The 25,566-nt window shown below is 35.9% G+C and overlaps 1 protein-coding gene across 3 annotated transcripts in view; it reads left to right on the forward strand.

Moving 5' to 3' along the window:
* The window catches only part of STXBP5L (syntaxin binding protein 5L), a 478,051-nt gene that overhangs the window by 300,444 nt on the left and 152,041 nt on the right, over positions 1-25,566 (forward strand). For all 3 annotated transcript variants that reach the window (XM_054481057.2, XM_054481058.2, XM_054481059.2), the window contains 4 exons: positions 2,305-2,345; positions 6,570-6,787; positions 8,813-8,985; positions 10,704-10,829. In XM_054481057.2, the coding sequence (XP_054337032.1) occupies positions 2,305-2,345; positions 6,570-6,787; positions 8,813-8,985; positions 10,704-10,829 (558 nt within the window). The remainder of the gene's footprint in view (positions 1-2,304; positions 2,346-6,569; positions 6,788-8,812; positions 8,986-10,703; positions 10,830-25,566) is intronic.

The raw sequence follows: 25,566 nt of genomic DNA on the forward strand, positions 1-25,566 counted from the left end.
GTTTGTTGGCTGCTTGTATGTCTTCTTTTGAGAAGCGTCTGTTCATGTCTTTTGCCCACTTTTTAATGGGATTATCTGTTTTTCGCTTTTTGGTTTGTTCAAGTTCCTCATGGATTCTGGGTATTAGACCTTTGTCAGATGCATAGTTTGCAAATATTTTCTCCCATTGTGTAGGTTGTCTGTTTAGTCTGTTGATAGTTTCTTTTGCTGTGCAGAAGCTCTTGAGTTTAATTAGTTCTTACATGTCAATTTTTGGTTTTGTCACAATCATTTCTGGGGGCTTGGCCATAAATTCTTTGCCAAGGCTGATATCAAGAAGGGTATTTCTTAGGTTTTCTTCTAGGATTTTAGTAGTTTGAGGTATTACATTTAAATCCTTAATCCATTTTGAGTTAATTTTTGTATATGGTGAAAGGTAAGGGTCTAGTTTTCACTCTTTTGCATATGGCTAGCGAGTTATCCCAGCACCCCTTATTGAATAAGGAGTTCTTTCCCCATTGTTTGTTTTTGTCAGCCTTGTCAAAGGTCACATGGTTGTAGGTGTGAGGCTTTATTTCTCAGTTTTCTCTTCTGTTCCGTTGGTCTGTGTGTCTGTTTTTGTACCGGTACCATGCTGTTTTGTTTACTGTAGCCTTATAGTATAGTTTGAAGTTGAGTAGTGTGATGCCTCCTGCTTTGTTCTTTTTGTTTAGCTCTTCAGGTTCTTTTTTGGTTTCATATGAATTTTTGAAGTTTTTTTTCTACTTCTGTGAGGAATGATGTTGGTAGTCTGATAGGAATAGTGATGAATCTGCACATTGCTTTGGGCAGTATGACCATCAGTTTGTTTATTTCTACAAAAAATTGTTTTACCATATTTTAATTGTGATTACATTGAATTTATATGCCATTTAGGGGAACAAACATCTAATAAGTCATACAATTATCAATAATATATATCTCCTTTTATTAATGCCTTATTTTTTGGTCAACATCTTATAATTTTCAGCATACAGATCTGGCACAAATTGTGTTAGATTTTATCTATTTCTTGGTTTTGGCACTGTTGTAAGTGGTACTATTTTGTTATTTCCAAATGTCTATTGCTATTCAATGGAAATGTAATTGATTTTTGTATATTGATATTGTGTCTTACAATTGTGCTAATCATTTATGAGTTCCAGTATCCTTTTTATAGAATCTCTGAGATTTTCTACATAGCCATATAATCTGCAAATACAAACAATTTTATTTCTTCCCTTTTAGTCTGTATGCCTTTTATTTCTTTTTCTTCCCTATTTCAGTGCTTAACACCTCCAATAAGATGTTGAATAAGAATGGTGAGAGTGAACATTTTTTTGGCTTTGCTCCTGATCTTAGAGGAAAACATTCAATCTTTCATTATTATGTATGTTAGGAGATATCTGTAGGTTGTTCCTACACACCCTTTATCTGGTTATAGAAATTTCCTGTGTTCCTAGTTTATTGAAATTTTTTTTAGGAATGGATGATAAATCATGTCAAATGCTTTTTCTGCATTTATTGAGATGACTATACGGATTTTCTTTTGTAATCTGTCAATATGGTGAATTTTAATATGGTAGTTGATTTTTTAAGTGTTTGTCTTACATTCGTAAGAAAACCCACTTAGTCATTATGTACTATCCTTTCTATATATTACTTGATTTGCATTGCCAGTATTTTGTTGACAATTTTTATGCCTATTCTCATGAGGAATATCGGTTTGTAATTTTCTTTTCTTGTAATGTTTTTATGTGGTTTTGGTGTCAGGGTAATGCTGAGTTCATCAAAAGTGTTGGGAAGTATTATATCTTCTTCTATTTTCTCAATGAGTTTTTATAGAATTGACATTTGATTATTACCAAATAATGATGCAACTCTAGATATATTTGGTGATTTGCTTTTATATTTTGAAACAAGTTTAATTTTACTATGATATTCAATTCATATTTATATTAATATCAAAATTATCTATCCTTTTATTGAATATAAATAATTTTACATGAAAATATGTTGTTCACTTTCCACAGGCCATTTTTCATTGTTCTCCATTACACATATAACCTTTTTACAGTAAAGTCTAAGGAATTATTGTTCTTTTTCTAATCTTTAGATTTTAGTATATTGTTTAAGAAATGAGCCATTGTTTTAAGCTTAGAAATGGTTTAGCATACATTAGTTTTCATTAAAGTGGTATTTTTGAATCAAAATTGTATCAACAGTAACTCAAGTTTCTGTACATTTGGAGTGATTATGATTTTTATTTAGTATACTTTAATTAATGCTAATTTATTTCTCATCTAGTCATGCAGATGGATCAATAAAATTTTGGGATGCTTCTGCAAGTAAGTTTCAAGTTTCTGTACAACAGAAACCAATTGGTTAATATTTACTTATAGCCAGCTACCACTTTTTAGTTTGGACAATTAAAATTTCAGATATATTTTTAGCATACATATGTGGCTGTGTTACAAAAATCCATTACCTACATTGTTAGATCAGTTGAAAGTATTATCTCTGCTTTACTTCTCTTCTATAATATAAGGTAAACAAGACTAAGTCACTCTTTGTCAGCAACCCATTATATCTACAAGAGGCATGATACATCAGAAAAAGTACCAAACTTTGTCAAATTAACTCTGTTCAAGGAATTTCCTTCACCCTCTACCTGTGTGGTCTTCGCCAAGTGCTTATATCCCTCTAGTCTTCACTTTTTTCCCCCACTCATCTACCACATCCTGCAAAGATCAAATGATTTGATAACTGTAAGAACTCTTTTTAAATTCTTGAGAATTATGTAACTTAAAGAATAAATAAGATACTCTGCTCAATGTTGAAGGAATGCAAAGATACTTAAGACTTCATTATACTCATATATACCCTTCAGAAAAAATGTAGTCATTAGAAAAGATAAAGAAATGCACATATATAACTATAGGGAAAACAATATAAGAACTCTAAATGCAGTACCCCAGATCTATTTGCTATCAGAAATGGGAGAGTCTTATTGAGACCTGGTAGATCCAGGAAAGGTATTTTGATGGAGTTAACATTTAGTGTGAGTTTTGGAAGTTAGTTAACTTTTGACAGGAATAGGAGTGAAGAACAAGTTAACAGTAACTCTAAGTTTCTGAAGATGAGTAACCAGAAAGATGTAGGTAACTCTTTTGGAAATAAGGAATATAAGAGAGCTTTGAATTTTTTAGTAAAACCATAAAATTCAAGTAAAAATATCCAGCAGGTAAGGAGAACAGTCAGAAATGGAAACCAATGAAGAAGCAGCATAATGATGTTTGAAGCTGTAGAAATGAATAGCTTCTGAGGAAGACTGCAATAAACACACAAGCAGAGGAAGAAGGTTGAATATTGATGATACTCTTAGCCCACAAGGTAGAGTCCCTTGAGCAAGCAAACCAACTATCAGCAAGAGAAAAGGATTAAAAGATCTAAACCCATGCATTCTGAAGTCCCTTTCTGACTTCACATAATAAAAAGCAAGTGCCTAAAGAGAAACTCCAAAGGACAACAGACTTTCTGTTGATGAATCTTCTCATGCAAACCTGAGTTTGTTCCTGAAACAAAATTCATCGTATAGTGATGCCATTGCTCCTTTCCCACCACCTCAAAGTCACTTTTTGGCTTTTAAAATGTGGAGGGCCAGGCGCAGTGGCTCACATCTGTAATCCTAGCACTTTGGGAGGCCTAAGCAGGCGGATTGCCTGAGCTCAGGAGTTCGAAACCAGCCTGGGCAACACGGTGAAACCCCATCTCTACTAAAATATATATACATATATAAATTAGCTGGGTGTGGCAGCGTGCGCCTGTGGTCCCAGCTACTCGGGAGGCTGAGGCAGGAGAATTGCTGGAACCCGGGAGGCAGAGGTTGCAATGAGCCGAGATCACACCACTGCACTCCAGCCTGGGTGACAGAGCAAGACTCCATCTCCAAAAATAAAAATAAAAATAAAAATAAATAAAAATAAAATGTAGAGGACAATTTAACACTTTAATTATTAGAGTGAATAACACCCTTAAGCATGCATAATAATATTTTGAGAAGTTAATTTTTAAATAAATATTTTATCGCATTTAGAATATAAATTGCAAATGATTGCAGCATGTTTAATATTTTCACTGTAATCAAGGTCATATCTCCAACTTAATGGATGTCTTAAAAAAATTACTTAGTTTGCTAACTTTGTGAAACACTGTCTAATACAGAAAGCGAAATGAATTTGAATAACTGAGTTTATATTATTATGTATCTTAGTTTTCTATTGCTGAGTAATAAATTACCACAATTTAACAACTTAAAACAATACCCATTTATCATCTCACTGTTTCTGTGTGTTAGGAATTTGATTATACCTTCGCTGGGTCCTTTGCTCAGGGTCTCACAAGACTGTGATCAAGGTGTTGGCTGGGGCTGAGGTTTCATGAGACCGAAGGCTCTCTTCCAAGCTTACGTAATCGTTGGCAGACTTCATTTTCTTGCACATTCAGAGCTCATGGTAGCTTGCTGCTTCAAAGCTAGCAAGAGTGTCTCTTTGCCTTCAGGGAGGGCCTCAGTCCCTCTTTTAAGGGGGCCATCTGATTAGGTTTGGCTTGTTAAGAATAAGCTCTTTGTTGATTAACTCAAAGTCAACTAATTAGGGACCTTAATGATGTCTACAATATCATTTTACTGTTGTCATGTAACATAAATAATCATAGGAATGATACCCTATCTGACCTCAGAAGCCAGGCTATAGCACCCAATACAATCTTTTGTCCATTTTTTTAAAAAATCTATTTTAGCTTGACATAATTTCAAGCTTACAAAAAAATTGCAAAAAAAAAAAAGTACTGTGAAATGTTTTATACCTCTCAACCAGATTCTCCAAATATTCCTTTCCTCTCCCTGGCTCTCTGTTACTCTTTATCTCTTCCTTCCATACCTTTTTCTCTCACACACGTACATATATACATATAGCTTTTTTTCTTATGCATTGGAGAGTAAGTTGGAGACACATTACATACCCCTAAATACTTCAGTGTGTATTTCCTACAAACATGCGCTTATATAACTGGACTTCAGTCATCAAAACCAATAGATTAACACTGACACAACACTATTATCTAATCTCCGGATTTTATTCAGCTTTTGCAAATTTATATATATACATATATGTGTGTATATATATGTATATATATACACACATAAATATATATACATATATATACACACATAAATATATATACATAAATATATATACTTTTTTTTTTTTGACGGAGTCTTGCTCTGTCGGCCAGGCTGGAGTGCAGTGGCGCAATCTCGGCTCACTGCAAGCTTCGCCCCCTGGGTTCACACCATTCTCCTGCCTCAGCCTCCGGAATAGAGTAGCTGGGACCACAGGCGCCCGCCACCACGCCCCGCTAATTTTTTTGTTTTTCTTTTTGTATTTTTAGTAGAGACGGGGTTTCACCACGTTAGCCAGGATGGTCTCGATCTCCTGACCTGGTGATCTGCCCGCCTTGGCCTCCCAAAGTGCTGAGATTACAGGCGTGAGCCACTGCGCCCGGCCGCAAATTAATATTCTTTACAACAAAAAAATCCAGGATTATTTTTGCATTTAGTCATTGTATCTTCTGAGTTTTAAAAAATCTGGAAAAGTTCCTGAGTCTTCATTTCATGACACTGACATTTTTGAGGAGTTCAGGCCAGTTATTTTATAGAATCTCTTTCACTCTGGTTTTGACTAATGTTTCTCATTATTAGATTCAGGTGATGCCCTTTTCACAGGACTCATATTTAAAACTTTACTCAAGAATCCTTTGTAGAATCATAGTTCTTTTATAGAGAGTTATTATCATCATGGTCTCCAATAGAAAAATATTCCCTCAAATATTGTTAAAAACGGTTCACAAACACAATGTATGAGATTATATCTGACCCTTTCTTGACAAATATTGTTAAAAACGGTTCACAAACACAATGAATGAGATTATATCTGACCCTTTCTTGACACAGAGCCACTCAGAAAAGATCCCTTCTCAAACAGTTAACAGATTCTTGGACTCCCAATATTGCTAACTGGTAAATTACAATGTTTCTTATCTCAAGGAGTGTCTAAAAATTTGTTGAGAGGAGTAAACCCTCTAGGAATACCATCAACCTCTCACCTAACAATCAAAGGGGAAAACTGAGATAAAGAATTGAGGAGTCTCCGCTAGGGAAGAATTATTTTCAGTATTCCCATTTTAGACTTTCTGTGCCCCAATATTTTATCAATAAATAATGATAAAAATACTTCCTTCATGAGACTTTTCTGAGAATGACACAAGAAAGCAACTATGTATTCCTTGGTATGTAGTATATATTCAAGGAACTTTTATTTTTTCCCTGTAGTCTCCCTCTAGCTGCTGTACTGATATGAAAGCATGGCATTGAATGCTTTACTGATTAAAATGTAATTCACTTTGTCTACTTAGGTTTACTTTTGTTGTTTAACAACTATATTGGAAAAGCTTTAATAATAACTAAGAATTAAGTTTAAATTAGAAGATAACTGTGCTTCGATGTCTTATAGTAACTCTGCAGATGCTGTACAAGCTAAAAACTTCAAAAGTGTTTGAAAAACAGAAGGTAGGAGAAGGAAAACAAACATGTGAAATTGTAGAGGAAGACCCATTTGCCATTCAGATGATTTACTGGTGTCCAGAGAGCAGAATATTCTGTGTATCAGGAGTCTCTGCATATGTCATAATTTATAAATTCAGCAGACATGAAATTACAACAGAAATAGTGGTAAGTTATTTAAAATTTAACTTTCACTTTTACAGTTATTAAAAGAAAGCTATTATCATAGATTTGACTACTACTTGGTATGGTTTCCATGAAGTGTGCAGTATGTGGCTAGTAATACAATTCATAGGATTTTAAATTATTATTGTTACTTACTGTAACATATTAATAAATGGTTTGGCCTAAAAGGCCAAAACAATTCTCTATCAAAACTTGGTATTTTTTTCAATGTCAAAACAAGCTTAGTATTTTAAGTTAATCTTGTTACAAATTAAACGTTACAATTTTCTCATTTTTCTCTTTGATGTTATGTGAGTTTCATCTACCTGGCCGAAATAAGTCAACTCTACAACATGATGTTTTGAAATATGTATATATTGTGGAACATACACCTATATATTCTTCTATATATACTAATAAAATGTATAGGTTTTATACATATAGTTATTGATTTATTTTTGTATAAAAATCAAATTAATGCAGGCTTTGTTCTATACTTTTATTAATTTTTAAGTTTATCTGATTTGTATTTTCTCATCAACTGTTTGCCATAAATGATTGTTTCTCAGCTACAATAAGGTTATTTTTAATGATTTTCTATGTAGCAACATTTTTATGGAGTGGATCTAATTATGGGGCAACCTTACCTAATCTTAATTTTTAAATCAATGAAATACTCTGCTTATTCAAAAGAATAATGATTTTATGGGATAAATTAATTCTAAATGAAGCCACCTATAAACAATTGTCCTTCTCTACCTTGCCCCTTTTACCAGAATATAAAGATTATTTACTATAGGCCTGTGTATAAGTGTTTTTACCTCAACAGCTAAAATTAATATCACCCTTTTATTGTATAGTAGCTAAAAGCTAAGGCTTTGGAGTCAGATAAACCGAGGTTTTAATTCTGGCTTTCCCATTAAATACCTGTGTGACTCTGAACAAGTCATAAGTCAGTAGTAGAATGTAGCTATGATTCAGTTTCATCACATGTACAGTTCCCTGTGTAAATAAAATGGGAAAATGGAAAATAAAAATAAACTTGAAATACAAATAACAATTTCATAGGGTTCTTGTGATGATTATATAAAGACATTATAATAGTGTCCTTACTGTAGTAAGCACTCAATAATTGGTAACTGTATTGTCACCACCAGAGGTTTTTCTGTAGTTTTAAAATAATTATGACAGTAATTTTGGTGATATTCCCATAATGACATTTTTGTAAGTAATTGTTTTCAATCTTAAAAATGCTCATTTTTACATTATAAGGCAAATATGTGTTATAAAATCAGTTCTAATTAAATCATTTAATGCATTTTATGCATTCATAAAGTATTTAATTTTAAAACTTTTTTAGTTTAATAAAGGCTTTTAGGTCACCTTTTTATTCCTATGTAAATTATTATATGCTTTTTATCAAGTCATTCTGATCAGCTAATTAAACAAAAGCCAAGGTAATGAAACAAACAACCAAAAATATAGAATTTCTTTTGGAAAATTTTTAGTGAATTAATGCAAAGTTAAAATGCAATGAAAGTTTTTTATACTAAAAGGCTTTAAACAAGTAATTTTTTTCATACACACACAAACATACACACTACACACACACATACACGTTTGTGTGTGTATATGAAAAAAGTTTAATTTCTTTCATTGGAATAACCATAATCAACTTCTCATTTTATCATATATCAAATTGTAATTTATACTATATCTTAAAGTATATTTATTGTATAAAAACTTTATCTTCACTGAGGTATTTTTCTTTTAATTCTGAAGTTTAAAAATTTACATTTTTTGTGATTGCCATTGAATATTCCATATAATTAACTGTTTGATATAGTATGAGATACTTCTCAACTTTCCTATAAATAGTATTGAACTTATTAATTTGAAAAAAACTGTGTGAATGATTCCTAAAAAGTTATCAGGTATTTTAATGTGATTATTTATTATGACTTAGATTAAATTAAAATGATGATCATTAGTGTGACTTAAATTAAATTTAAACTTGATTTTTTTAAGTCATTAGAGGTACGACTTCAGTATGATGTTGAAGATATTATTACCCCTGAACCAGAAACAAGTCCTCCGTTTCCAGATCTCTCAACCCAGCTTCCTTCTTCAAGGAGTCTTTCTGGGAGCACTAACACTGTTGCTAGTGAAGGAGTAACAAAGGACAGTATCCCATGCCTCAAGTAAGAGTTTCTACCAAATTTTAAAACAATTTTAGATATTAATCATATGTCTTTGAAACTGTGACAAATAAAATTAATTTTCTCTAATTATCAAGTTGTTGTCAAGTGATCTACAATTCTTCAGGGGTTACTCTGGTCTTTTCTTTGAACATCTGTGAAGAGGGCATAATATTTTCACCCTTCATTCACTTATTTATATATTTCCTTCCCAGAAGGACTCTAAAGAAAACATGGCTTTCACAGAATAGGAAGTTTGGCAGGCAGAAACTTGGCGACTTGCATGATACTTTCCAATTGAAAAAGTATTTTTATGGGGTGTGATGGCTCACGCCTGTACTCCCAACACTTTGGGAGGCTGAGGTGGGAGGAATGCTTGAGACTAGGAGTTTGAGACCAGCCTGGGCAACATAGCAAGAGCTTGTATCTACAAAAAATTTAAAAATTAGCTGGGTGTGATGGTACACACCTGTAGTTCCAGCTACTAGGGAGGCTGAGGTGGGAGAATCATTTTAGCCCAGGAGTTTAAGGTTGCAGTGAGCTACGGTCTTGCCACTGCACTCCAGCCTGGGTGACAGTAAGACCCTGTCTCCAAAAAAATAATAATGATAATTTTTTAAGAAGTATGTTTATGTAATTTCTTTAGCTTTCTTGTAATAAAAAAGAAAACCAAGTTTCCTATCTACTACAAGAGTTCTAAATTAGAAAAAAGGATTTCTGTCATGATTGCTAGTATATTGTGTAATCTTTCTTTTTTAAAACTGTTATTTATTAATAAGCTAAACAAAGATTTGCATCATGTTCAATAAAACCTAAAGTTAACAAAGCCCATAGTAATATTTTATTGTTTTTGTGATTTTTAGTAATAGAGTATAAATTACTACTTACTGCTTCTATACCATCAAATCAAATATTTCTAGTGTTAGCTGGCTGGAGAATTAAGCCTAAGCAGGGAATTTCTTTGAGCTGCATATCTACATTTGCCACTCAAAAAACTTTAGATAGCTAGTTTTCTCATTTCTTACAAATATGCTTATGGAAAATTTAGAAATAAGATTTTAGGAGCAAAATTCATACAATTAGCAGATGCTATACTTTTCTAATCATTGATTGTCTTCTCAAAACTTTTCTTTTGAAGTACATAAAAAGAAGGAAATATGAGCAAATATTACTAGGAGGAAAATCTACAAAGAGGAAACATCATCAAAAAATTTTAGCTAGTGGATATATTTTTTGAAAGTAGCATCAATAGTATTTGATAATTGGTTTGTTGGGAAGTATGAGAGAAGGATATTAGTCAGCTTTAAAGGAAAATAGGAATTCAGATGCTAGATATGTTGAACTCTTACACTGGAGGGTAGGTTAACGGTCATTTGTTTTATTGTTATGCTTTATAACTAATATATATGTAACATATATTACATTAGAAAAATAATTACATAATAAAAATAACTTAAAATAATATTTTCAAAAGAAAAAATTGAAATGATAAAGGCCAGTTGAAGTTGTGGACCTGACTGAAAAGCCACATAAAGAAATAACTAAGTAATCATAAGGGACTCAGTGTATTTTGAGAAAGCTAGAAGGCACCATCCATCTGCATGCTGCCTGCAATGCCTGGTGTTGTATAATTCTGTAGCATGATTCTATGTAAATTCTCAAGATAAGTTTGACCATGTTTATTTAAACTGTATATAATAGGATTGTTTTTGTTCTTAAAGTGTTAAGACACGGCCACTGCGAATGCCTCCAGGATATCAAGCAGAACTTGTTATTCAATTGGTGTGGGTAGATGGTGAACCTCCACAACAGATTACTAGTCTTGCTGTAAGCTCAGCATATGGAATGTAAGTATTAAACTTTTTCTGATATGTATTATTTAGCTAATATGTTTGATTTTTTAGATGTTCCTTGCTTAAGTCCTAAAAATGAAAAGAAGCCCTCACCTGAATTTTTATTAAACAATATATAAGAAAAATAATTTAAATTTACATTATGGTTTTTTGTTCTTTCTTGAAGTCAAACCTGTGATAGTGTTCCCAATTTTGATGTTATTAGGAGATTGTTAGGATTTTATTACACTTATACTGTGTTGTTTGTTTTTATATTCTGTCTTTTTTTCTCTTTATATTTCATTTTGGATACTTTCTTTTGACTTATCCTTTAGAATTCACTAACTCCCTCTTCAACTGTGTCTAATCTGATGGTAGATCCTCCCATGGAGTTCAATTTCAGCTATTTTATTTTTCAGTTCTAGACCTTACATTTGATTATTTTAAAACACCCTGTTCTCTTCCTAAATTATCACTCTTTTCTTTATTTCTTTGAACATATTGAATTTATGACTTTAAAAATGTGTTACTTTAAATATGTGTTTGATACTTCCATATTTGGTATCTAGTCTATTACATTTCTTAGTTTTGGGTCACATTATATTATGTTCATGTATGTCAGTTTGTATGGTTTTTTTCTTAGTTGTTTGTTTTTTTTTAATTGAGAAATGAACATTATAATTTGAGGTTCTAGATGATACTTTCCTCCAGAAAGTATCTACATTTCCTCTGGCAGTCTAGGTCAAAAAACTATTGAAGGATCAGAACAACATAATTCAAGCAGACATCAGGTCTTTGAAAGTTGGATTTTATTCCCATTATAGGCTAATTTAATTTCAGTTAATCCTTATTTCTAGGTTGTAGCCCTCCATAGAGGTTGTGTCAAACTATACTCCCACCAGCAATGTTTAGAATGTCTACTTTCCTACAACCTTTCTAACTACAATGTATAATCAAACTTTCCATCCTGGTCAGTTTGTTAAGTAAACAGTAGTATGTTATTATAATATCAGTAAAATTTTCTTATATCTTAAGTGAAATGGAACATCTTTTCCTGTTTTGTGACATTCTGTTTCTATTCTTTGTCCATTTGTCTGTAAAGTTGTTGGCCTTCATAGAGATTTGTGAAAACTGTTTGCATATTAGGGAAGTTAGCTTTCTCTATAGTGTAATTTGCAATGATCTTCCCTGCTTTTTTTTGCTTTATGACTTTGTTTAAGATGGTTTCTACTTTAAAGAATTTTTTGCAATTCTATTTTTTGTTATCTTTTATGGCTCTGAATTTGTGTCTTATTTAAAAAGTCCTTCCTCACTTCAAGATAATAATAAAAATGTAATAAAAACAAAAAAAATGTTCTCTCTAATATGGTTTTTGTTTCTATGTTTAAAGCTTTAATCTATCTGGAATTTTTTTAAGTATAAGATATGAAATAACTATTAAACTATATTTTTTCCTGATGACTAAGAATTGTGCCAATACTGTTTCCTGAATACTTCATCTTTCTATGCTTATTTGGAATCAACTTTTATCAAATAATACATTACCTTATATATTTCACTTTTATTTCTGTACTTCCTAAGCTGAGTCTTATAAGCTCCAAGAGAATGCCTTGAAACTACCAGTAAGGAGTCCATGAAAAAAAGTCTTATCTTTGAGTACCTGGAGTTTTCTTCAGGGGGATGTGGAGGATATATGTGAACATAGAGTATTGGGTGCTTGCTTCTTTACTAGAATATTATTTGATAGGAAAGCTGGCAACAACAGTTGATGGATGATGGGAGAGGAGGAATGGACTGTGGGACAGCCTATTGTTTCATTATTTGATATGGTAAGAATATATGATTATTCTCTAGCCCAAGTAATTACCGTGAAAGATAGTTGAGCTCAAGCCATCTTCTGAGTTCACTTCTCTAGAGTTTGACCTGTAAAGACAAGGGGACTTCAGAATTCAGAGACTATAAAGATGTGTCAGCTGGTTCAGAAGCTGAAGGTTGTTAGAATAGGTCAGATAAAAAACACATTTCCCTTATAAGGGAACTGTGGAGGTGAAAGTTATTACAGAGCTTCTGAATAACTGACACTTGTATGAAAATGACAGCTTGGACATCTATCTCATAGAGAGCCTCCACTGCAAAAATCCTAGCTCATGTGGCTACTAGAGTAAATTCCACCAAGTTTTAAAGAAATAAATTGTACAAGTATTACTTTAAATGTTCCTGAGAATTATTAAAGATGAAATCATTTTCATCTCATTTTATGGCCAACATAACTCGATGCAAAAACTTGAAAAGGGTATTACAAAAAGAGAAAGTTGTAAGTCTATATCATTTATGAACATGGATTTAAAATCCCAACCAAAATATAGATAAATCTAGCAATTAAAAAAGATAACATATCATAACCAACTTTGGTTTACACCAGGAATTCAAGGTTTTTAAACATTTTAAATGAATCAGTGTAATACATCACATTAGCAAATAAACTAGAAAAACCATATGATGGTCTGGTCAGGAATGCAAAAAACAAAAACATCTGATAAAATTAAATATCCATTTATGACTTCAAAAGAAACTAATAGCTAAAATGGAAGGAATTTTTCTTAATCTGATACTTTTTAGCAAATATGCTCTATGTTTGAGGCTTTGTCTTTGAGGAAAAAATAAGAGAAGTTTCTTAGTCCATTTGGGCTGCTTAACAAATTATCTTACAAATGGGTAATTTGTAACAGCCGAGATTTATTGCTCACAGTTCTGGAGGCTGGAAAGTCCAAAATCAAGGTCTCAGGAGATTCAGTGTCTGGCTCTCTGCTTTGCTCTCTGCTTCAAAGATAGTACCTTCTAGCTTTGTTTGTGCTTGGCAGAAAGAGTGAACAAACTCCCTCAGACTTCTTTTATGAGAAAATGAATTCCATTCATAATGGCGGAGTCCTCCCAAAGACCCAGTCACTTTCCCAAGGCCCCAACTCTTAATACCATCACCTTGAGGATTAGATGGTCTGAATTTGGGGAAACACAAAAATTCAGACCATAACATTGTGACCTTGCTTCCCAAAATTTATGTCCTTCTCATATGCCAAATACATTCATTTGATTCTAATCGCTCCAAAAGTCTTAAAACATTTTAGCATTAACTCAAAAGTTTAACGTTCAAAGTCTCATCAAAATATCATCTGGGCTGGATGTAGTGGCTTATGCTTGTAATCTCAGCACTTTGGGAGGCCAGGGCAGGTGGATCACCTGAGGTCAGGAGTTTGAGAACAGCCTGGCAAACATGGTGAAACCCCATCTCTACTAACATTGTAAAAATTAGGGGTGCATGGTGGCACGTGCCTGTAATCCAGCTACTAGGGATACTGAGAATCGCTTGAATCCAGGAGGCAGAGGTTGCAGTGAGTTGAGATTGCACCATTGCACTCCAGCCTGGGTGACAGAGTGAAACTCCATCTCCAAAAAAAAAGTCACCTAAATCATATATGGGTGAGACTCAAGGTATGATTCATTCTGAGGCAGATTCTTCTCCAACTGTTACCTTCTGAAATCAAACAAGTTATATGTTTCCAAAATACAATGGTAGGATCAGCACAAGGTAAACATACCCATTCTAAAACGAAGAATTAGGAAAAAAGAAAGGGATAATGGCTCCAAAGTAAGTCCCATAAAACTCCCATCTCCCTGGGACAGAGCACCTGGGGGAAGGGGTGGCTGTGGGCACAGCTTCAGCAGACTTAAATGTTCCTGCCTGCTGGCTCTGAAGAGAGAAGTGGATCTCCCAGCACAGCACTTGAGCTCTGCTAAGGGACAGACTGCCTCCTCAAGTGGATCCTTGACCCATGTGCCTCCTGACTGGGAGACACTAGCCAGCATGGGTCGACAGACACCTCATACAGGAGAGCTCTGGCTGGCATCTGGAGGGTGTCCCTCTGGGACAAATCTTCCAAAGAAGGAACAGGCAGCAATCTTTGCTGTTCTGCAGCCTCCACTAGTGATACCCAGGCAAACAGGGTCTGGAGTGGACCTCCCAGCAAACTCCAGCAGACCTGCAGCAGAGGGACCTGACTATTAAAAGGAAAACTAACAAACAGAAAAGAATAACATCAACATCAGCAAAAAGGACATTCACACAAAAACCCCATCCGAAGGTCACCAACATCAAAGACCAAAGGTAGATAAATCCACGAACATGAGGAAAAAACAGTGCAAAACGATGAAAATTCCAAAAACAAGAAAGCCTCTTCTCCTCTAAATCATCACAATTCCTCACCAGCAAGGGAACAAAACTGAATGGAGAATGAGTTTGACGAATTGACAGATGCAGGCTTCAGAAGGCAGGTAATAATAAACTCCTCTGAGCTAAAGGAGCATGTTCTAACCCAATGCAAGGAAGCTAAGAACCTTGAAAAAAGGTTAAAGGAACTGCTAAGTAGGATAACCAGTTTAGAGAAGAAGATAAATGACCTGATGGAGCTGAAAAACACAGCACGTGAAGCATACACAAGTATAAATAGCCAAATCGATCAAGCAGAAGAAAGGATATCAGAGATTGAAGATCAACTTAATGAAATAAAGCATGAATAAAGGATTAGAGCAAAAAGAATGAAAAGGAATGAACAAAGCCTCCAAGAAATATGGGACTATGTGAAAAGACCAAACCTAGGTTTGATTGGTGTACCTGAAAGTGACAGGGCGAAGGGAACCAAGCTGGAAAACGCTCTTCAGGATATTATCCAGGAGAACTTCCCCAACCTAGCAAGACAGGCAACATTCAAATTCAGGATATACAGAGAATATCACAAAGATACGCCTTGAGAGAGCAACCACAATACACATACTTGTCAGATTCACCAAGGTTGAAATGACGGAAAACATGTTAAGGGCAGCCAGAGAGAAAGGTCAGGTTACCCACAAGGGAAAGCCCATCGGACTAACAGAGGTTCTCTCTGCAGAAACCTTACAAGCCAGAAGAGAGTAGGGGCCAATATTCAACACTCTTAAAGAAAAGAATTTTCAACTCAGAATTTCATATCCAGCCAAACTAAGCTTCATAAGTGAAGGAGAAATAAAATCCTTTACAGACAAGCAAATGCTGAGAGATTTTGTCCCCACCAGGCCTGCCTCACAAGAGCTCCTGAGGAAAGCTGAGGCAGATTCTCCTCCAACTGTGAGCTTATGAAATCAAACAAGTTATATGTTTCCAAAATACAATGGTGACATCAGCACAAAGTAAACATACCCATTCTAAAGGAAGAATTAGGAAAAAAGAAGGGGGAAATAACTTCAAAGTAAGTCCCATAAAACTCCCATGGAGTTTTGGAAAGAAAAAACCGGTACTAGCCACTGCAAAAACATATCATATTGTAAAGACCATCGACACTAAGAAGAAACTGCATCAACTAACAGGCAAAATAACCAGCTAGCATCATAATGACAGGATCAAATTTACACATAACAATATTAACCTTAAATGTAAATGGGCTAAATGCCCCAATTAAAAGACACAGACTGGCAAATTGGATAAAAAGTAAGCACCATTGGTGTGCTATATTCAGGAGACCCATCGTATGTGCAAAGACACACATAGGCTCAAAATAAAGGGATGGAGGAATGTTTACCAAGCTAATGGAAAGCACAAAAAAAAAAAAAAAAGGATTGCAATCCTAGTCTCTGATAAAACAGACTTTAAACAACCAAAGATCAAAAAAGACAAACAAGGGCATTACATAATATTAAAGGGATCAATGTAGCAAGAAGAGCTAACTATATATATGCACCCAATACAGAAGCACCCAGATTCATAAAGCAAGTTCTTAGAGACAGACAAAGAAACTTAGACTCCCACACAATAATAGGGAGACTTTTACACCCCACTGTCAATATTAGACAGATCAACGAGACAGAAAATTAATAAGGATATTCTGGACTTGAACGCAGCTCTGGAACAAGTGGACCTAATAAACATCTACAGAACTCTCCATCCCACATCAACGAATATACATTCTTCTCAGCACCACAATGCACTTATTCTAAAATTGACCACATAATTGGAAGTAAAACACTCCTCAGCAAATGCAAAAGAACAGAAATCATAATAAACAGTCTCTGAGACCACAGTGCAATCAAATTAGAACTCAGGATTAAGATACTCACTCAAAACCACGCAACTACATGGAAACTGAACAACCTTTTCCTAAAGGACTACTTGGTAAGTAATGAAATTAATGCAGAAATAAATAAGTTCTCTTATTTATTCAAAATAAATATTCAAAATTATTCAAAAGCTAGCAGAAGAAATAACTAAAATCAGAGTGGAACTGAAGGTGATAGAGACATGAAAAACCCTTCGGAAAATCAATGAATCCGGGAGCTGGTTTTTTGAAAAGATTAACTAAATAGATAGACCACTAGCCAGATGAATAAAGAAGAAAAGATAGAAGAATCAAACAGAAACAATAAAAAATGATAAAGGGATATCACCACTAATCCCACAGAAATACAAACTACCATCAGAGAATACTATAAACTAGTATTCTAGTTTATAATAAACTAGAAAATCTAGAAGAAATGGATAAATTCCTGGACTCATATACCCTCGCAAGACTAAACCAGGAAAAAGTCGAATCCCTGAACAGACCAATAACAAGTTCTAAAACTGAGGCAGTAATTAATAGCCTACCAACCAAAAAATGTCCAGGAGCAGATGGATTCACAGCCGAATTCTACCAGAGGTACAAAGAGGAGCTGGTACCATTTCTATTCAAAACAATAGAAAAAGAGGGACTCCTCCCTAACTCATTTTATGTGGCCAGCATCACCCTGATACCAAAACCTGGCAGAGACACAACAAAAAAGAAAATGTCAGGCCAATATCCCTGATGAATATCGATGCAAAAATCCTCAATAAAATACTGGCAAACTGAATCCAGCAGCACATCAAAAAGCTTATTCACCACGATCAAATTGGCTTCATACCTGGGATGCAAGGTTGCTTCAACATATGCAAATCAATAAACGTAATCCATCACATAAACAGAACCAATGACAACCACTTGATTATCTCAACAGATGTAGAAAAGACCTTTGATAAAATTCAACACCCCTTCAGGCTAAAAACTCTCAATAAACTAGGTAGTGATGGAATGTATCTCAAAATAATAAGAGCTATTTATGACAAACCCACAGCCAATATCATACTCAATAGGCAAAAGCTGGATGCATTCCCTTTGAAAACTGGCACACGATAAAGATGCGGTCTCTCACCACTCCTGTTCAACATTAATATTGGAAGTTCTGGCCAAGGCAATCAGGCAAGAGAAAGAAATAAAGCATATTCAAATAAAAAGGGAGGAAGTCAAATTGTCTCTGTTTGCAGATGACATGATTGTATATTTAGAAAACCCCATTGTTTCAGCCCCAAATCTCCTTAAGCTGATAAGCAACTTCAACAAAGTGGCAGGATACAAAATCAATGTGCAAAAATCACTAGCATTCCTATACAACCATAACAGACAAACAGAGTGAACTCTCATTCACAATTGCTACAAAGAGAATAAAATACCTAGGAGTACCACTTAGAAGGGATGTGAAGCACCTCTTCAAGGAGAACTACAAACCACTGCTCAAGGAAATAAGAGAGGACACAAACAGATGGAAAAACATTCCATGCTCATAGATTCAATGCTATCCCCATCAAGCTACCATTGACTTTCTTCACAGAATTATAAAAAACTACTTTAAATTCCATATGGAACCAAAAGAGAGCCCGTATTGAGAGGTGACAGTGTGCTGGCAGGCCTCACAGCCCTCGTTCCCTCTACCTACCTCCTCTGCCTAGGCTCCCACTTTGGCGGCACTTGAGGAGCCCGTCAGCCCACCACTGCACTGTGGGAGCCCCTTTCTGGGCTGGCCAAGGCCGGAGCCGGCTCCCTCAGCTTGTGGGGAGGTGTGGAGGGAGAGGCGCCGGCAGGAACCAGGGCTGTGCGCCGGGCTTGCAGGCCAGCACGAGTTCCGGGTGGGTGTGGTCTTGGTGGGCCCCGCACTGGGAGCAGCCAGCTTGCCCTGCCAGACCCAGGCAATGAGGGGCTTAGCACCTCGGCCAGCGGCTGCAGAGGGTGTGCTGGGTTCCCCAGCAGTGTCGGCCCACCGGTGCTGCACTCGATTTCTCGCAGGGCCTTAGCTGCCTCCTTGGGACCTGCAGCCCGCCATGCCTGAGCCTCCACACACCGCCCCCACTCTCCCCACGCTGCTGTGCGGCCCGAGCCTCCCCCACCAGGGCAGTCCCCTGCACCAGGGTGCCCAGTCCCATCGACCACCCAAGGGCTGAGGAGTGCAGGTGCATGGCACAGGACTGGCAGGCAGCTCCACCTGAAGCCCTGGTTCGGGATCCACTGGGTGAAGCCAGCTGGGCTCCTGAGTCTGGTGGGGACGTGGAGAACCTTTATGTCTAGCTCAGGGATTGCAAATACACCAATCGGCACTCTGTATCTAGCTCAAGGTTTGTAAACACACCAATCAGCACCCTGTGTCTAGCTAAGGGTTTGTGAATGCACCAATCTACACTCTATCTAGCTACTCTGGTGGGGCCTTGGAGAAACTTTATGTCTAGCTCAGGGATTGTAAATACACCAATTGGCACTCTGTATCTAGCTCAAGGTTTGTAAACACAAACACACCAATCAGCACCCTGTGTCTAGCTCAGGGTTTGTGAATGCACCAGTCGGCACTCTGTATCTAGCTACTCTGGTGGGGACTTGGAGAACCTTTGTGTGGACACTCTATATCTAGCTAATCTGGTGGGGAGGTGGAGAACCTTTGTGTCTAGCTCAGGGATTGTAAACGCACCAATCAGCGCCCTGTCAAAACAGACCACTTGGCTCTACCAGTCAGCAGGATGTGGGTGGGGCCAGATAAGAGAATAAAAGCAGGCTGCCCAAGCCAGCAGTGGCAACCCACTCGGGTCCCCTTCCACACTGTAGAAGCTTTGTTCTTTTGCTCTTTGCAATAAATCTTGCTACTGCTCACTCTTTGGGTCCACACTGCTTTTATGAGCTGTAACACTCACCGCGAAGGTCTGCAGCTTCACTCCTGTAGCCAGTGAGACCACGAGCCCACCGGGAGGAATGAACAACTCCAGACATGCCGCCTTAAGAGCTGTAACACTCACCGCGAAGGTCTGCAGCTTCACTCCTGAGCCAGCGAGACCACGAACCCACCAGAAGGAAGAAACTCCAAACACATCCGACCATCAGAAGGAACAAACTCCAGACGTGCCACCTTAAGAGCTGTAACACTCACCGCGTGGGTCCGTGACTTCATTCTTGAAGTCAGTGAGACCAAGAATCCACCAATTCCGGACACAGTATAGTTAAGATAATTCTAAGTAAAAAGAACAAAGCTGGAGGCATCGTGCTACCTGACTTCAAACTATACTACAAGGCTACAGTAAACAAAACAGCATAATACTGGTACTAAAACAGATATATAGACCAATGGAACAGAACCGAGTCCTCAGAAATAACACTACACATCTACAACCATCTGATATTTGACAAACCTGACAAAAACAAGCAATGGTGAAAGGATTCCCTATTTAAAAAATGGTGTTGGGAAATCTGGCTAGCTATATGCAGAAAACTGAAATTAGAGCCTTTCCTTAGACCTTATACAAAAATTAGCACAAGATGGATTAAAGACTTAAACATAAGACCTGAAATCATAAAAACCCTAGAAGAAAACCTAGGCAATACCATTCAGGACATAGGCATGGGCAAAGACTTCATGACTAAAACACCAAAAGCAATGGTAACAAAAGCCAAAATTGACAAATGGGATCTAATTAAACTAAAGAGCTTTTGCACAGCAAAAGAAACTATCATCAGAGTGAACAGGCAATCTACACAGTGGGTGAAAATTTTTGCAATTTATCCATCTGGCAAAGGTCTAATATCTAGAATCTAAAAAGAACTTAAACAAATTTACAAGAAAAAAACAACCCCATCAAAAAGTTGGCAAAAGATATGAACAGACACTTCTCAAAAGAAGACATTTATGCAGCCAACAAATATATGAAAAAAAGCTCATCATCATTGGTCATTAGAGAAATGCAAATTAAAATTACAATGAGATATTATCTCATGCCAGTTAGAATGGTGATTATTAAAAAGTCAGGAAACAACAGATGCTGGAGAGGATGTGGAGAAATAGGAACGCTTTTACACTGTTGGTGGCAGTGTAAATTTGTTCAGCCATTGTGGAAGACAGTTGTGGTGATTCCTCAAGGATCTCAAACCAGAAATATTATTTGACCCAGCAATCCCATTACTGGATATATACCCAAAGGATTATAAATCATTCTACTATAAAGACACATGCACACATGTGTTTATTGCAGCACTGTTCACAATAGCAAAGACTTGGAACCAACCAGAATGCCCATCAACGATAGACTGGATAAAGAAAATGTGGCACATATACACCATGGAATACTATGCAGCCATGAAAATGTATGAGTTCATGTCCTTTGCAGGGACATGGATGAAGCTGGAAACCATTCTCAGCAAACTAACACAGGAACAGAAAACCAAACACCACATGTTCCCACTCATAAGTGGGAGTTGAACAATGAGAACACATGGACACGGGGAGGGGAACATCACACACTGGGACCTGTCAGGGGGTGGGGTGCTAGGGGAGGGGTAGCATTAGGAGAAGTACCTAATGTAGATAATGGGTTGATGGGTGCAGCAAACCCCCATGGCACATGTATACCTATGTAACAAACCTGCACATTCTGTACATGTATCCCAGAACTTAAAGTATAATAAAAGAATAACTGAAAGATATATATTGATTATTACCATATTATATACTTGAACACATTAAACCAATAATAGATTGATTTCATCTAATGAATGCAAACAAAGCATTTATATATAATAAAAAGGGAAAAGCAGAGAGAGAAAAACCACGGCCACTTTCTAAACAATGAATTTTCTATTTTTTTTTCATTGTGAGATGCTAATGAGTTAGCAGCCAGCCAAAAGACCAGTCAGGGTATTTGCTTTTGGACAGCTGTATGAATCATCAACTAAACTGATTTCATTTATTTCTAGCTTTTCCAAAAGGCTTTAGCTGTTCAGTTAGTCACACATATATGGAAGACATTTTCTGTGTTATTTATGTCATTATCATTTAGTAGTATGCCCTTCTGAATTACACCAGGTCTTTATCATTCTTCTTATAATTTCTCAATTTCACCCTTTTGGTCAAACTCAACCCCCAAGCTGACTGACCATGAGGGCCTCAGTCTCTTTATAGAACAGATTATTCATTATATAGTACCTCATTACAATGCCTATGTAGCAGCATTTAAGTGTCTGGACATTGGACATTAAGGGAGGAAAAAAGCATAAGACAATCATGATTATTATAAGAAATATTTAGAAACCACTTGATGTTCTAAATCCTGGTTGGCCGAAGTCTAACTAGGAAAATAATTTTCAAGGATTAATGTGGTCAACTTTAGTTAACTCAGTGGCCTTACTATTCCATTCACTATTAATTGTTTACTCTTTTGAAGAACATATCAAGGGGCAACTGTTAAGTCAGAAACTGCGAAGGGTCTAAGATGTTTCCCTCTTAGAAAATAGTAAATTTGTCTGTGACAGTATTTCATATATATATATATATATATATATATATAGAAAATAGTCCTCTGGGTCAGAACAAAGACAGTTTATTAGTGACAGCAAAAGCAGCAGCTTAGTGCAAGATCTTGCATCAGTTCCCTGAGCCCACAGAGGAACGTGGTGAATAGCAGATGGTACTTGCATGTGCAGCTGGGTGCATAATAAAAGAGGAACTCCAAGTTTTAAAAACTCACATCTTATGTAGGTCTGCTGGTGAACTGCCCATTTATCTTTACTCTGGAACATAAGCAAATATTCTCTGGGGAAGAAGAGAGGTTTTTTATCTCTACGACCCTGAAATGTCTCAAAGTAGGGAGATGCCCCTAAGCTTTACTATTCTGGGATGTCTCTTTATACAAACATAACTGTAAATGCCTTCACTAAAAGGACTGTGCAGTACAGTGAAGTACTAATGGAGAATGGTCTACCAATTGTAATGTGACCAGTTGTACATTATTATTTAGGATTAATTGAGCCAGTTTGTTTATATTAGCCTGTGAGATCCTTAGAGCTTAAGTTGTGTTACTTGCCATTTGAGTCTGTGTTTAGAAGTAAATTGCATATCTCACATTTCAGTTTAAGAAGTTTTTGCTGGAATAGAATTCTTGTAAGAACCTTTGAAATTCAGTCTTGTTCCCTTTGGGTATGTTGTGATATTGGGCTTTTGTTAAAATATGAGTAGTCACTCATATTGAGGGTTTTGCTCTGAACTTGGAAAGATAATGTAACAAATTTAAGAACTGAAAACTGGTCTTACTCTTTCAGTTTATGTTTCCTAAGAAGAAGAGCTTTTTTTTTTACATCATAAGCATAGTGTATTTATTAAGTTAAGAAATTCAACATTGATTCAGGACTATTTTCTACTTAACATACCATATTAAGTTTCTAGATATGTCCCAATAATGTCATTTATGTTGTCTATTCCCGGAACAGAATCAAATCCAGGATCTTGCATTGCTTTTAGTTTTCATTTCTTCTTAATCTCCTTTAATCGGGGGCAGTTCTTCAGCATTTTTTTCTAGATACAGTCTCGCTCTATTGCCCAGGCTGGAGTGCAGTGGCACGATCTCAGCTAACTACAACCTTCGCCTCCTGGGTTCAAGCAATTCTCATGCCTCAGCCTCCTGAGTAGCTAGGATTACAGGCATGCACCACCACACCCAGCTAATTTTTGTATTTTTAGTAGAGATGGTGTTATGCCATGTTGACCAGGCTGGCCTTGAACTCCTGACCTCATGTGATCCACCCACCTAGGCCTCCCAAAGTGCTGAGATTACAGGCATGAGCCACTGTGCCTGGCCCAGCATTTATTTTTTAACCTTCATATTTTTAGAGTACAGCCAATTATATTGTTAACTGTACCTCAGCTGAGTTTGTCTGATATTTCCTCATGATGAGAGTAAATTAAGCGTTTTGGCAGGAATACCACAGAAACAATGTCATGTCTTCTCAGTTTATCTTATCAGAAGGTACATGATCATATATTGTCCTAATTTTAGTGGTGCTAATTTTGATTGTTTGTTAAGGTGATATATACCAGGTTTCTCCACTATGAAGTTGCTGTTTCCCTTCATAGGTAATAATTTATGGGGAGATACTTGAAAGTTTGTAAACTTCTTACTCATCAAACTTTCACCCATTACTTTTAGCATCCATTGGTTATTCTCTGTTATCCCTTCTATATTTATGTTAGATTCTACTATTAAGAGACCATAACTCCCTATCCTATATAAACATTTATTTACTTGTTTACTATATAAGTATGAAATCACAGATTTGCATTTTATTCAGTGAGTTAAGATCTGTTACTATCATTTGTGCCTGTGATGCTCTAATTCTTCCAGATTTGACCATATGGAACCCCATCAAAATGGCTTCTATGTCCTTTTGATACGTTCCCATCGTTTTTTAGCAGTTTGTTATTTTCCAGTACAATGTGATGTTCCATGTGTATCTTGTATACTCTTTAGTCTGCCCCTGGAATCAGCTATCTTAGTCTTCTTTTATTGGAGAATGTTATTTAGAAAATAATATCTGGGCACAATAGATGCTCATTTCTATTGTTGTCATTGCCTCTAGCCCCTATCAGTATACAGAGCTAAGAAAAAACATAAACATTGAACATTTTTTGATATATATGAGATACAATTTTGAAGGATATATAGAGGATATAATTTTGAAGTAGCTTATCATTTATTCTTTTATATTCTTACTTTTAGATTCTTCTAAGAAATCTTTTTATCATGAATGGCTTGTGAATTCAGTCAAATCCTTTTACTGCATCAATTAAAACTGTATTAGTCCATTCTCACACTACTATAAAGACATGTCTGAGATTGGGTAATTTATGAAGAAAAGAGGTTTAATTTACTCACAGTTCTGCAGGCTGTGCTGGAAGCATGGCTGGGAGGCCTCAGGAAACTTACAATCATGGTGGAAGGTGAAGGGGAAGCAAGCACATCTTACTATGGTGGAGCAGGAGATATTTGTGCTATTTTAAAATTTTCATCCTGTTATTGATTTCTAATTTTAGACTATTGTGATCAGGAAAGGTACTTGATATGATTTCAATCAGCTAAGATTTGGTCTAACGTGTTATCTGTTCTGAAGAATGTCTCACATGTGCTGGAGAAGAATGTGTGTTCTTCTGCTGTTGAATGGAATATTCTGTATGTGTCCGTTAGATCCATCTGCACTAACATATAATTCAGGTCCAATTTTCTTTACTGACTTTTTGTCTAGATAATGTATCTATTGTTGAAAGTAAGTGTGAAATGCCCTACTTTTATTGAATTGCTGTTTGTATCTCCCTTCAGTTGTGTTAATATTTGCTTTACATATTTAGGTGTTCTGATATTGGGCACATATGTATTCATAGTTGTTATATCTTCTTGATGGATTGACTTCTTTATTGTTATATAATGATCCTCTTTGTCTTATGACAGTTTTTAACTTAAAGTCTATTCTTTTCTGATATAATTAAGCTACCTCTGCTCTATTTTAGCTTCCATTTTTATAGAAAGTCATGTTCATCCCTTCACTTTCAGCCTATGTGTAAGGCTAAAGTTAAT

The sequence above is a fragment of the Pongo pygmaeus genome, chromosome 2 (assembly GCF_028885625.2).
Source record: "Pongo pygmaeus isolate AG05252 chromosome 2, NHGRI_mPonPyg2-v2.0_pri, whole genome shotgun sequence".
In the NCBI taxonomy this organism is placed as follows: domain Eukaryota; kingdom Metazoa; phylum Chordata; class Mammalia; order Primates; family Hominidae; genus Pongo; species Pongo pygmaeus.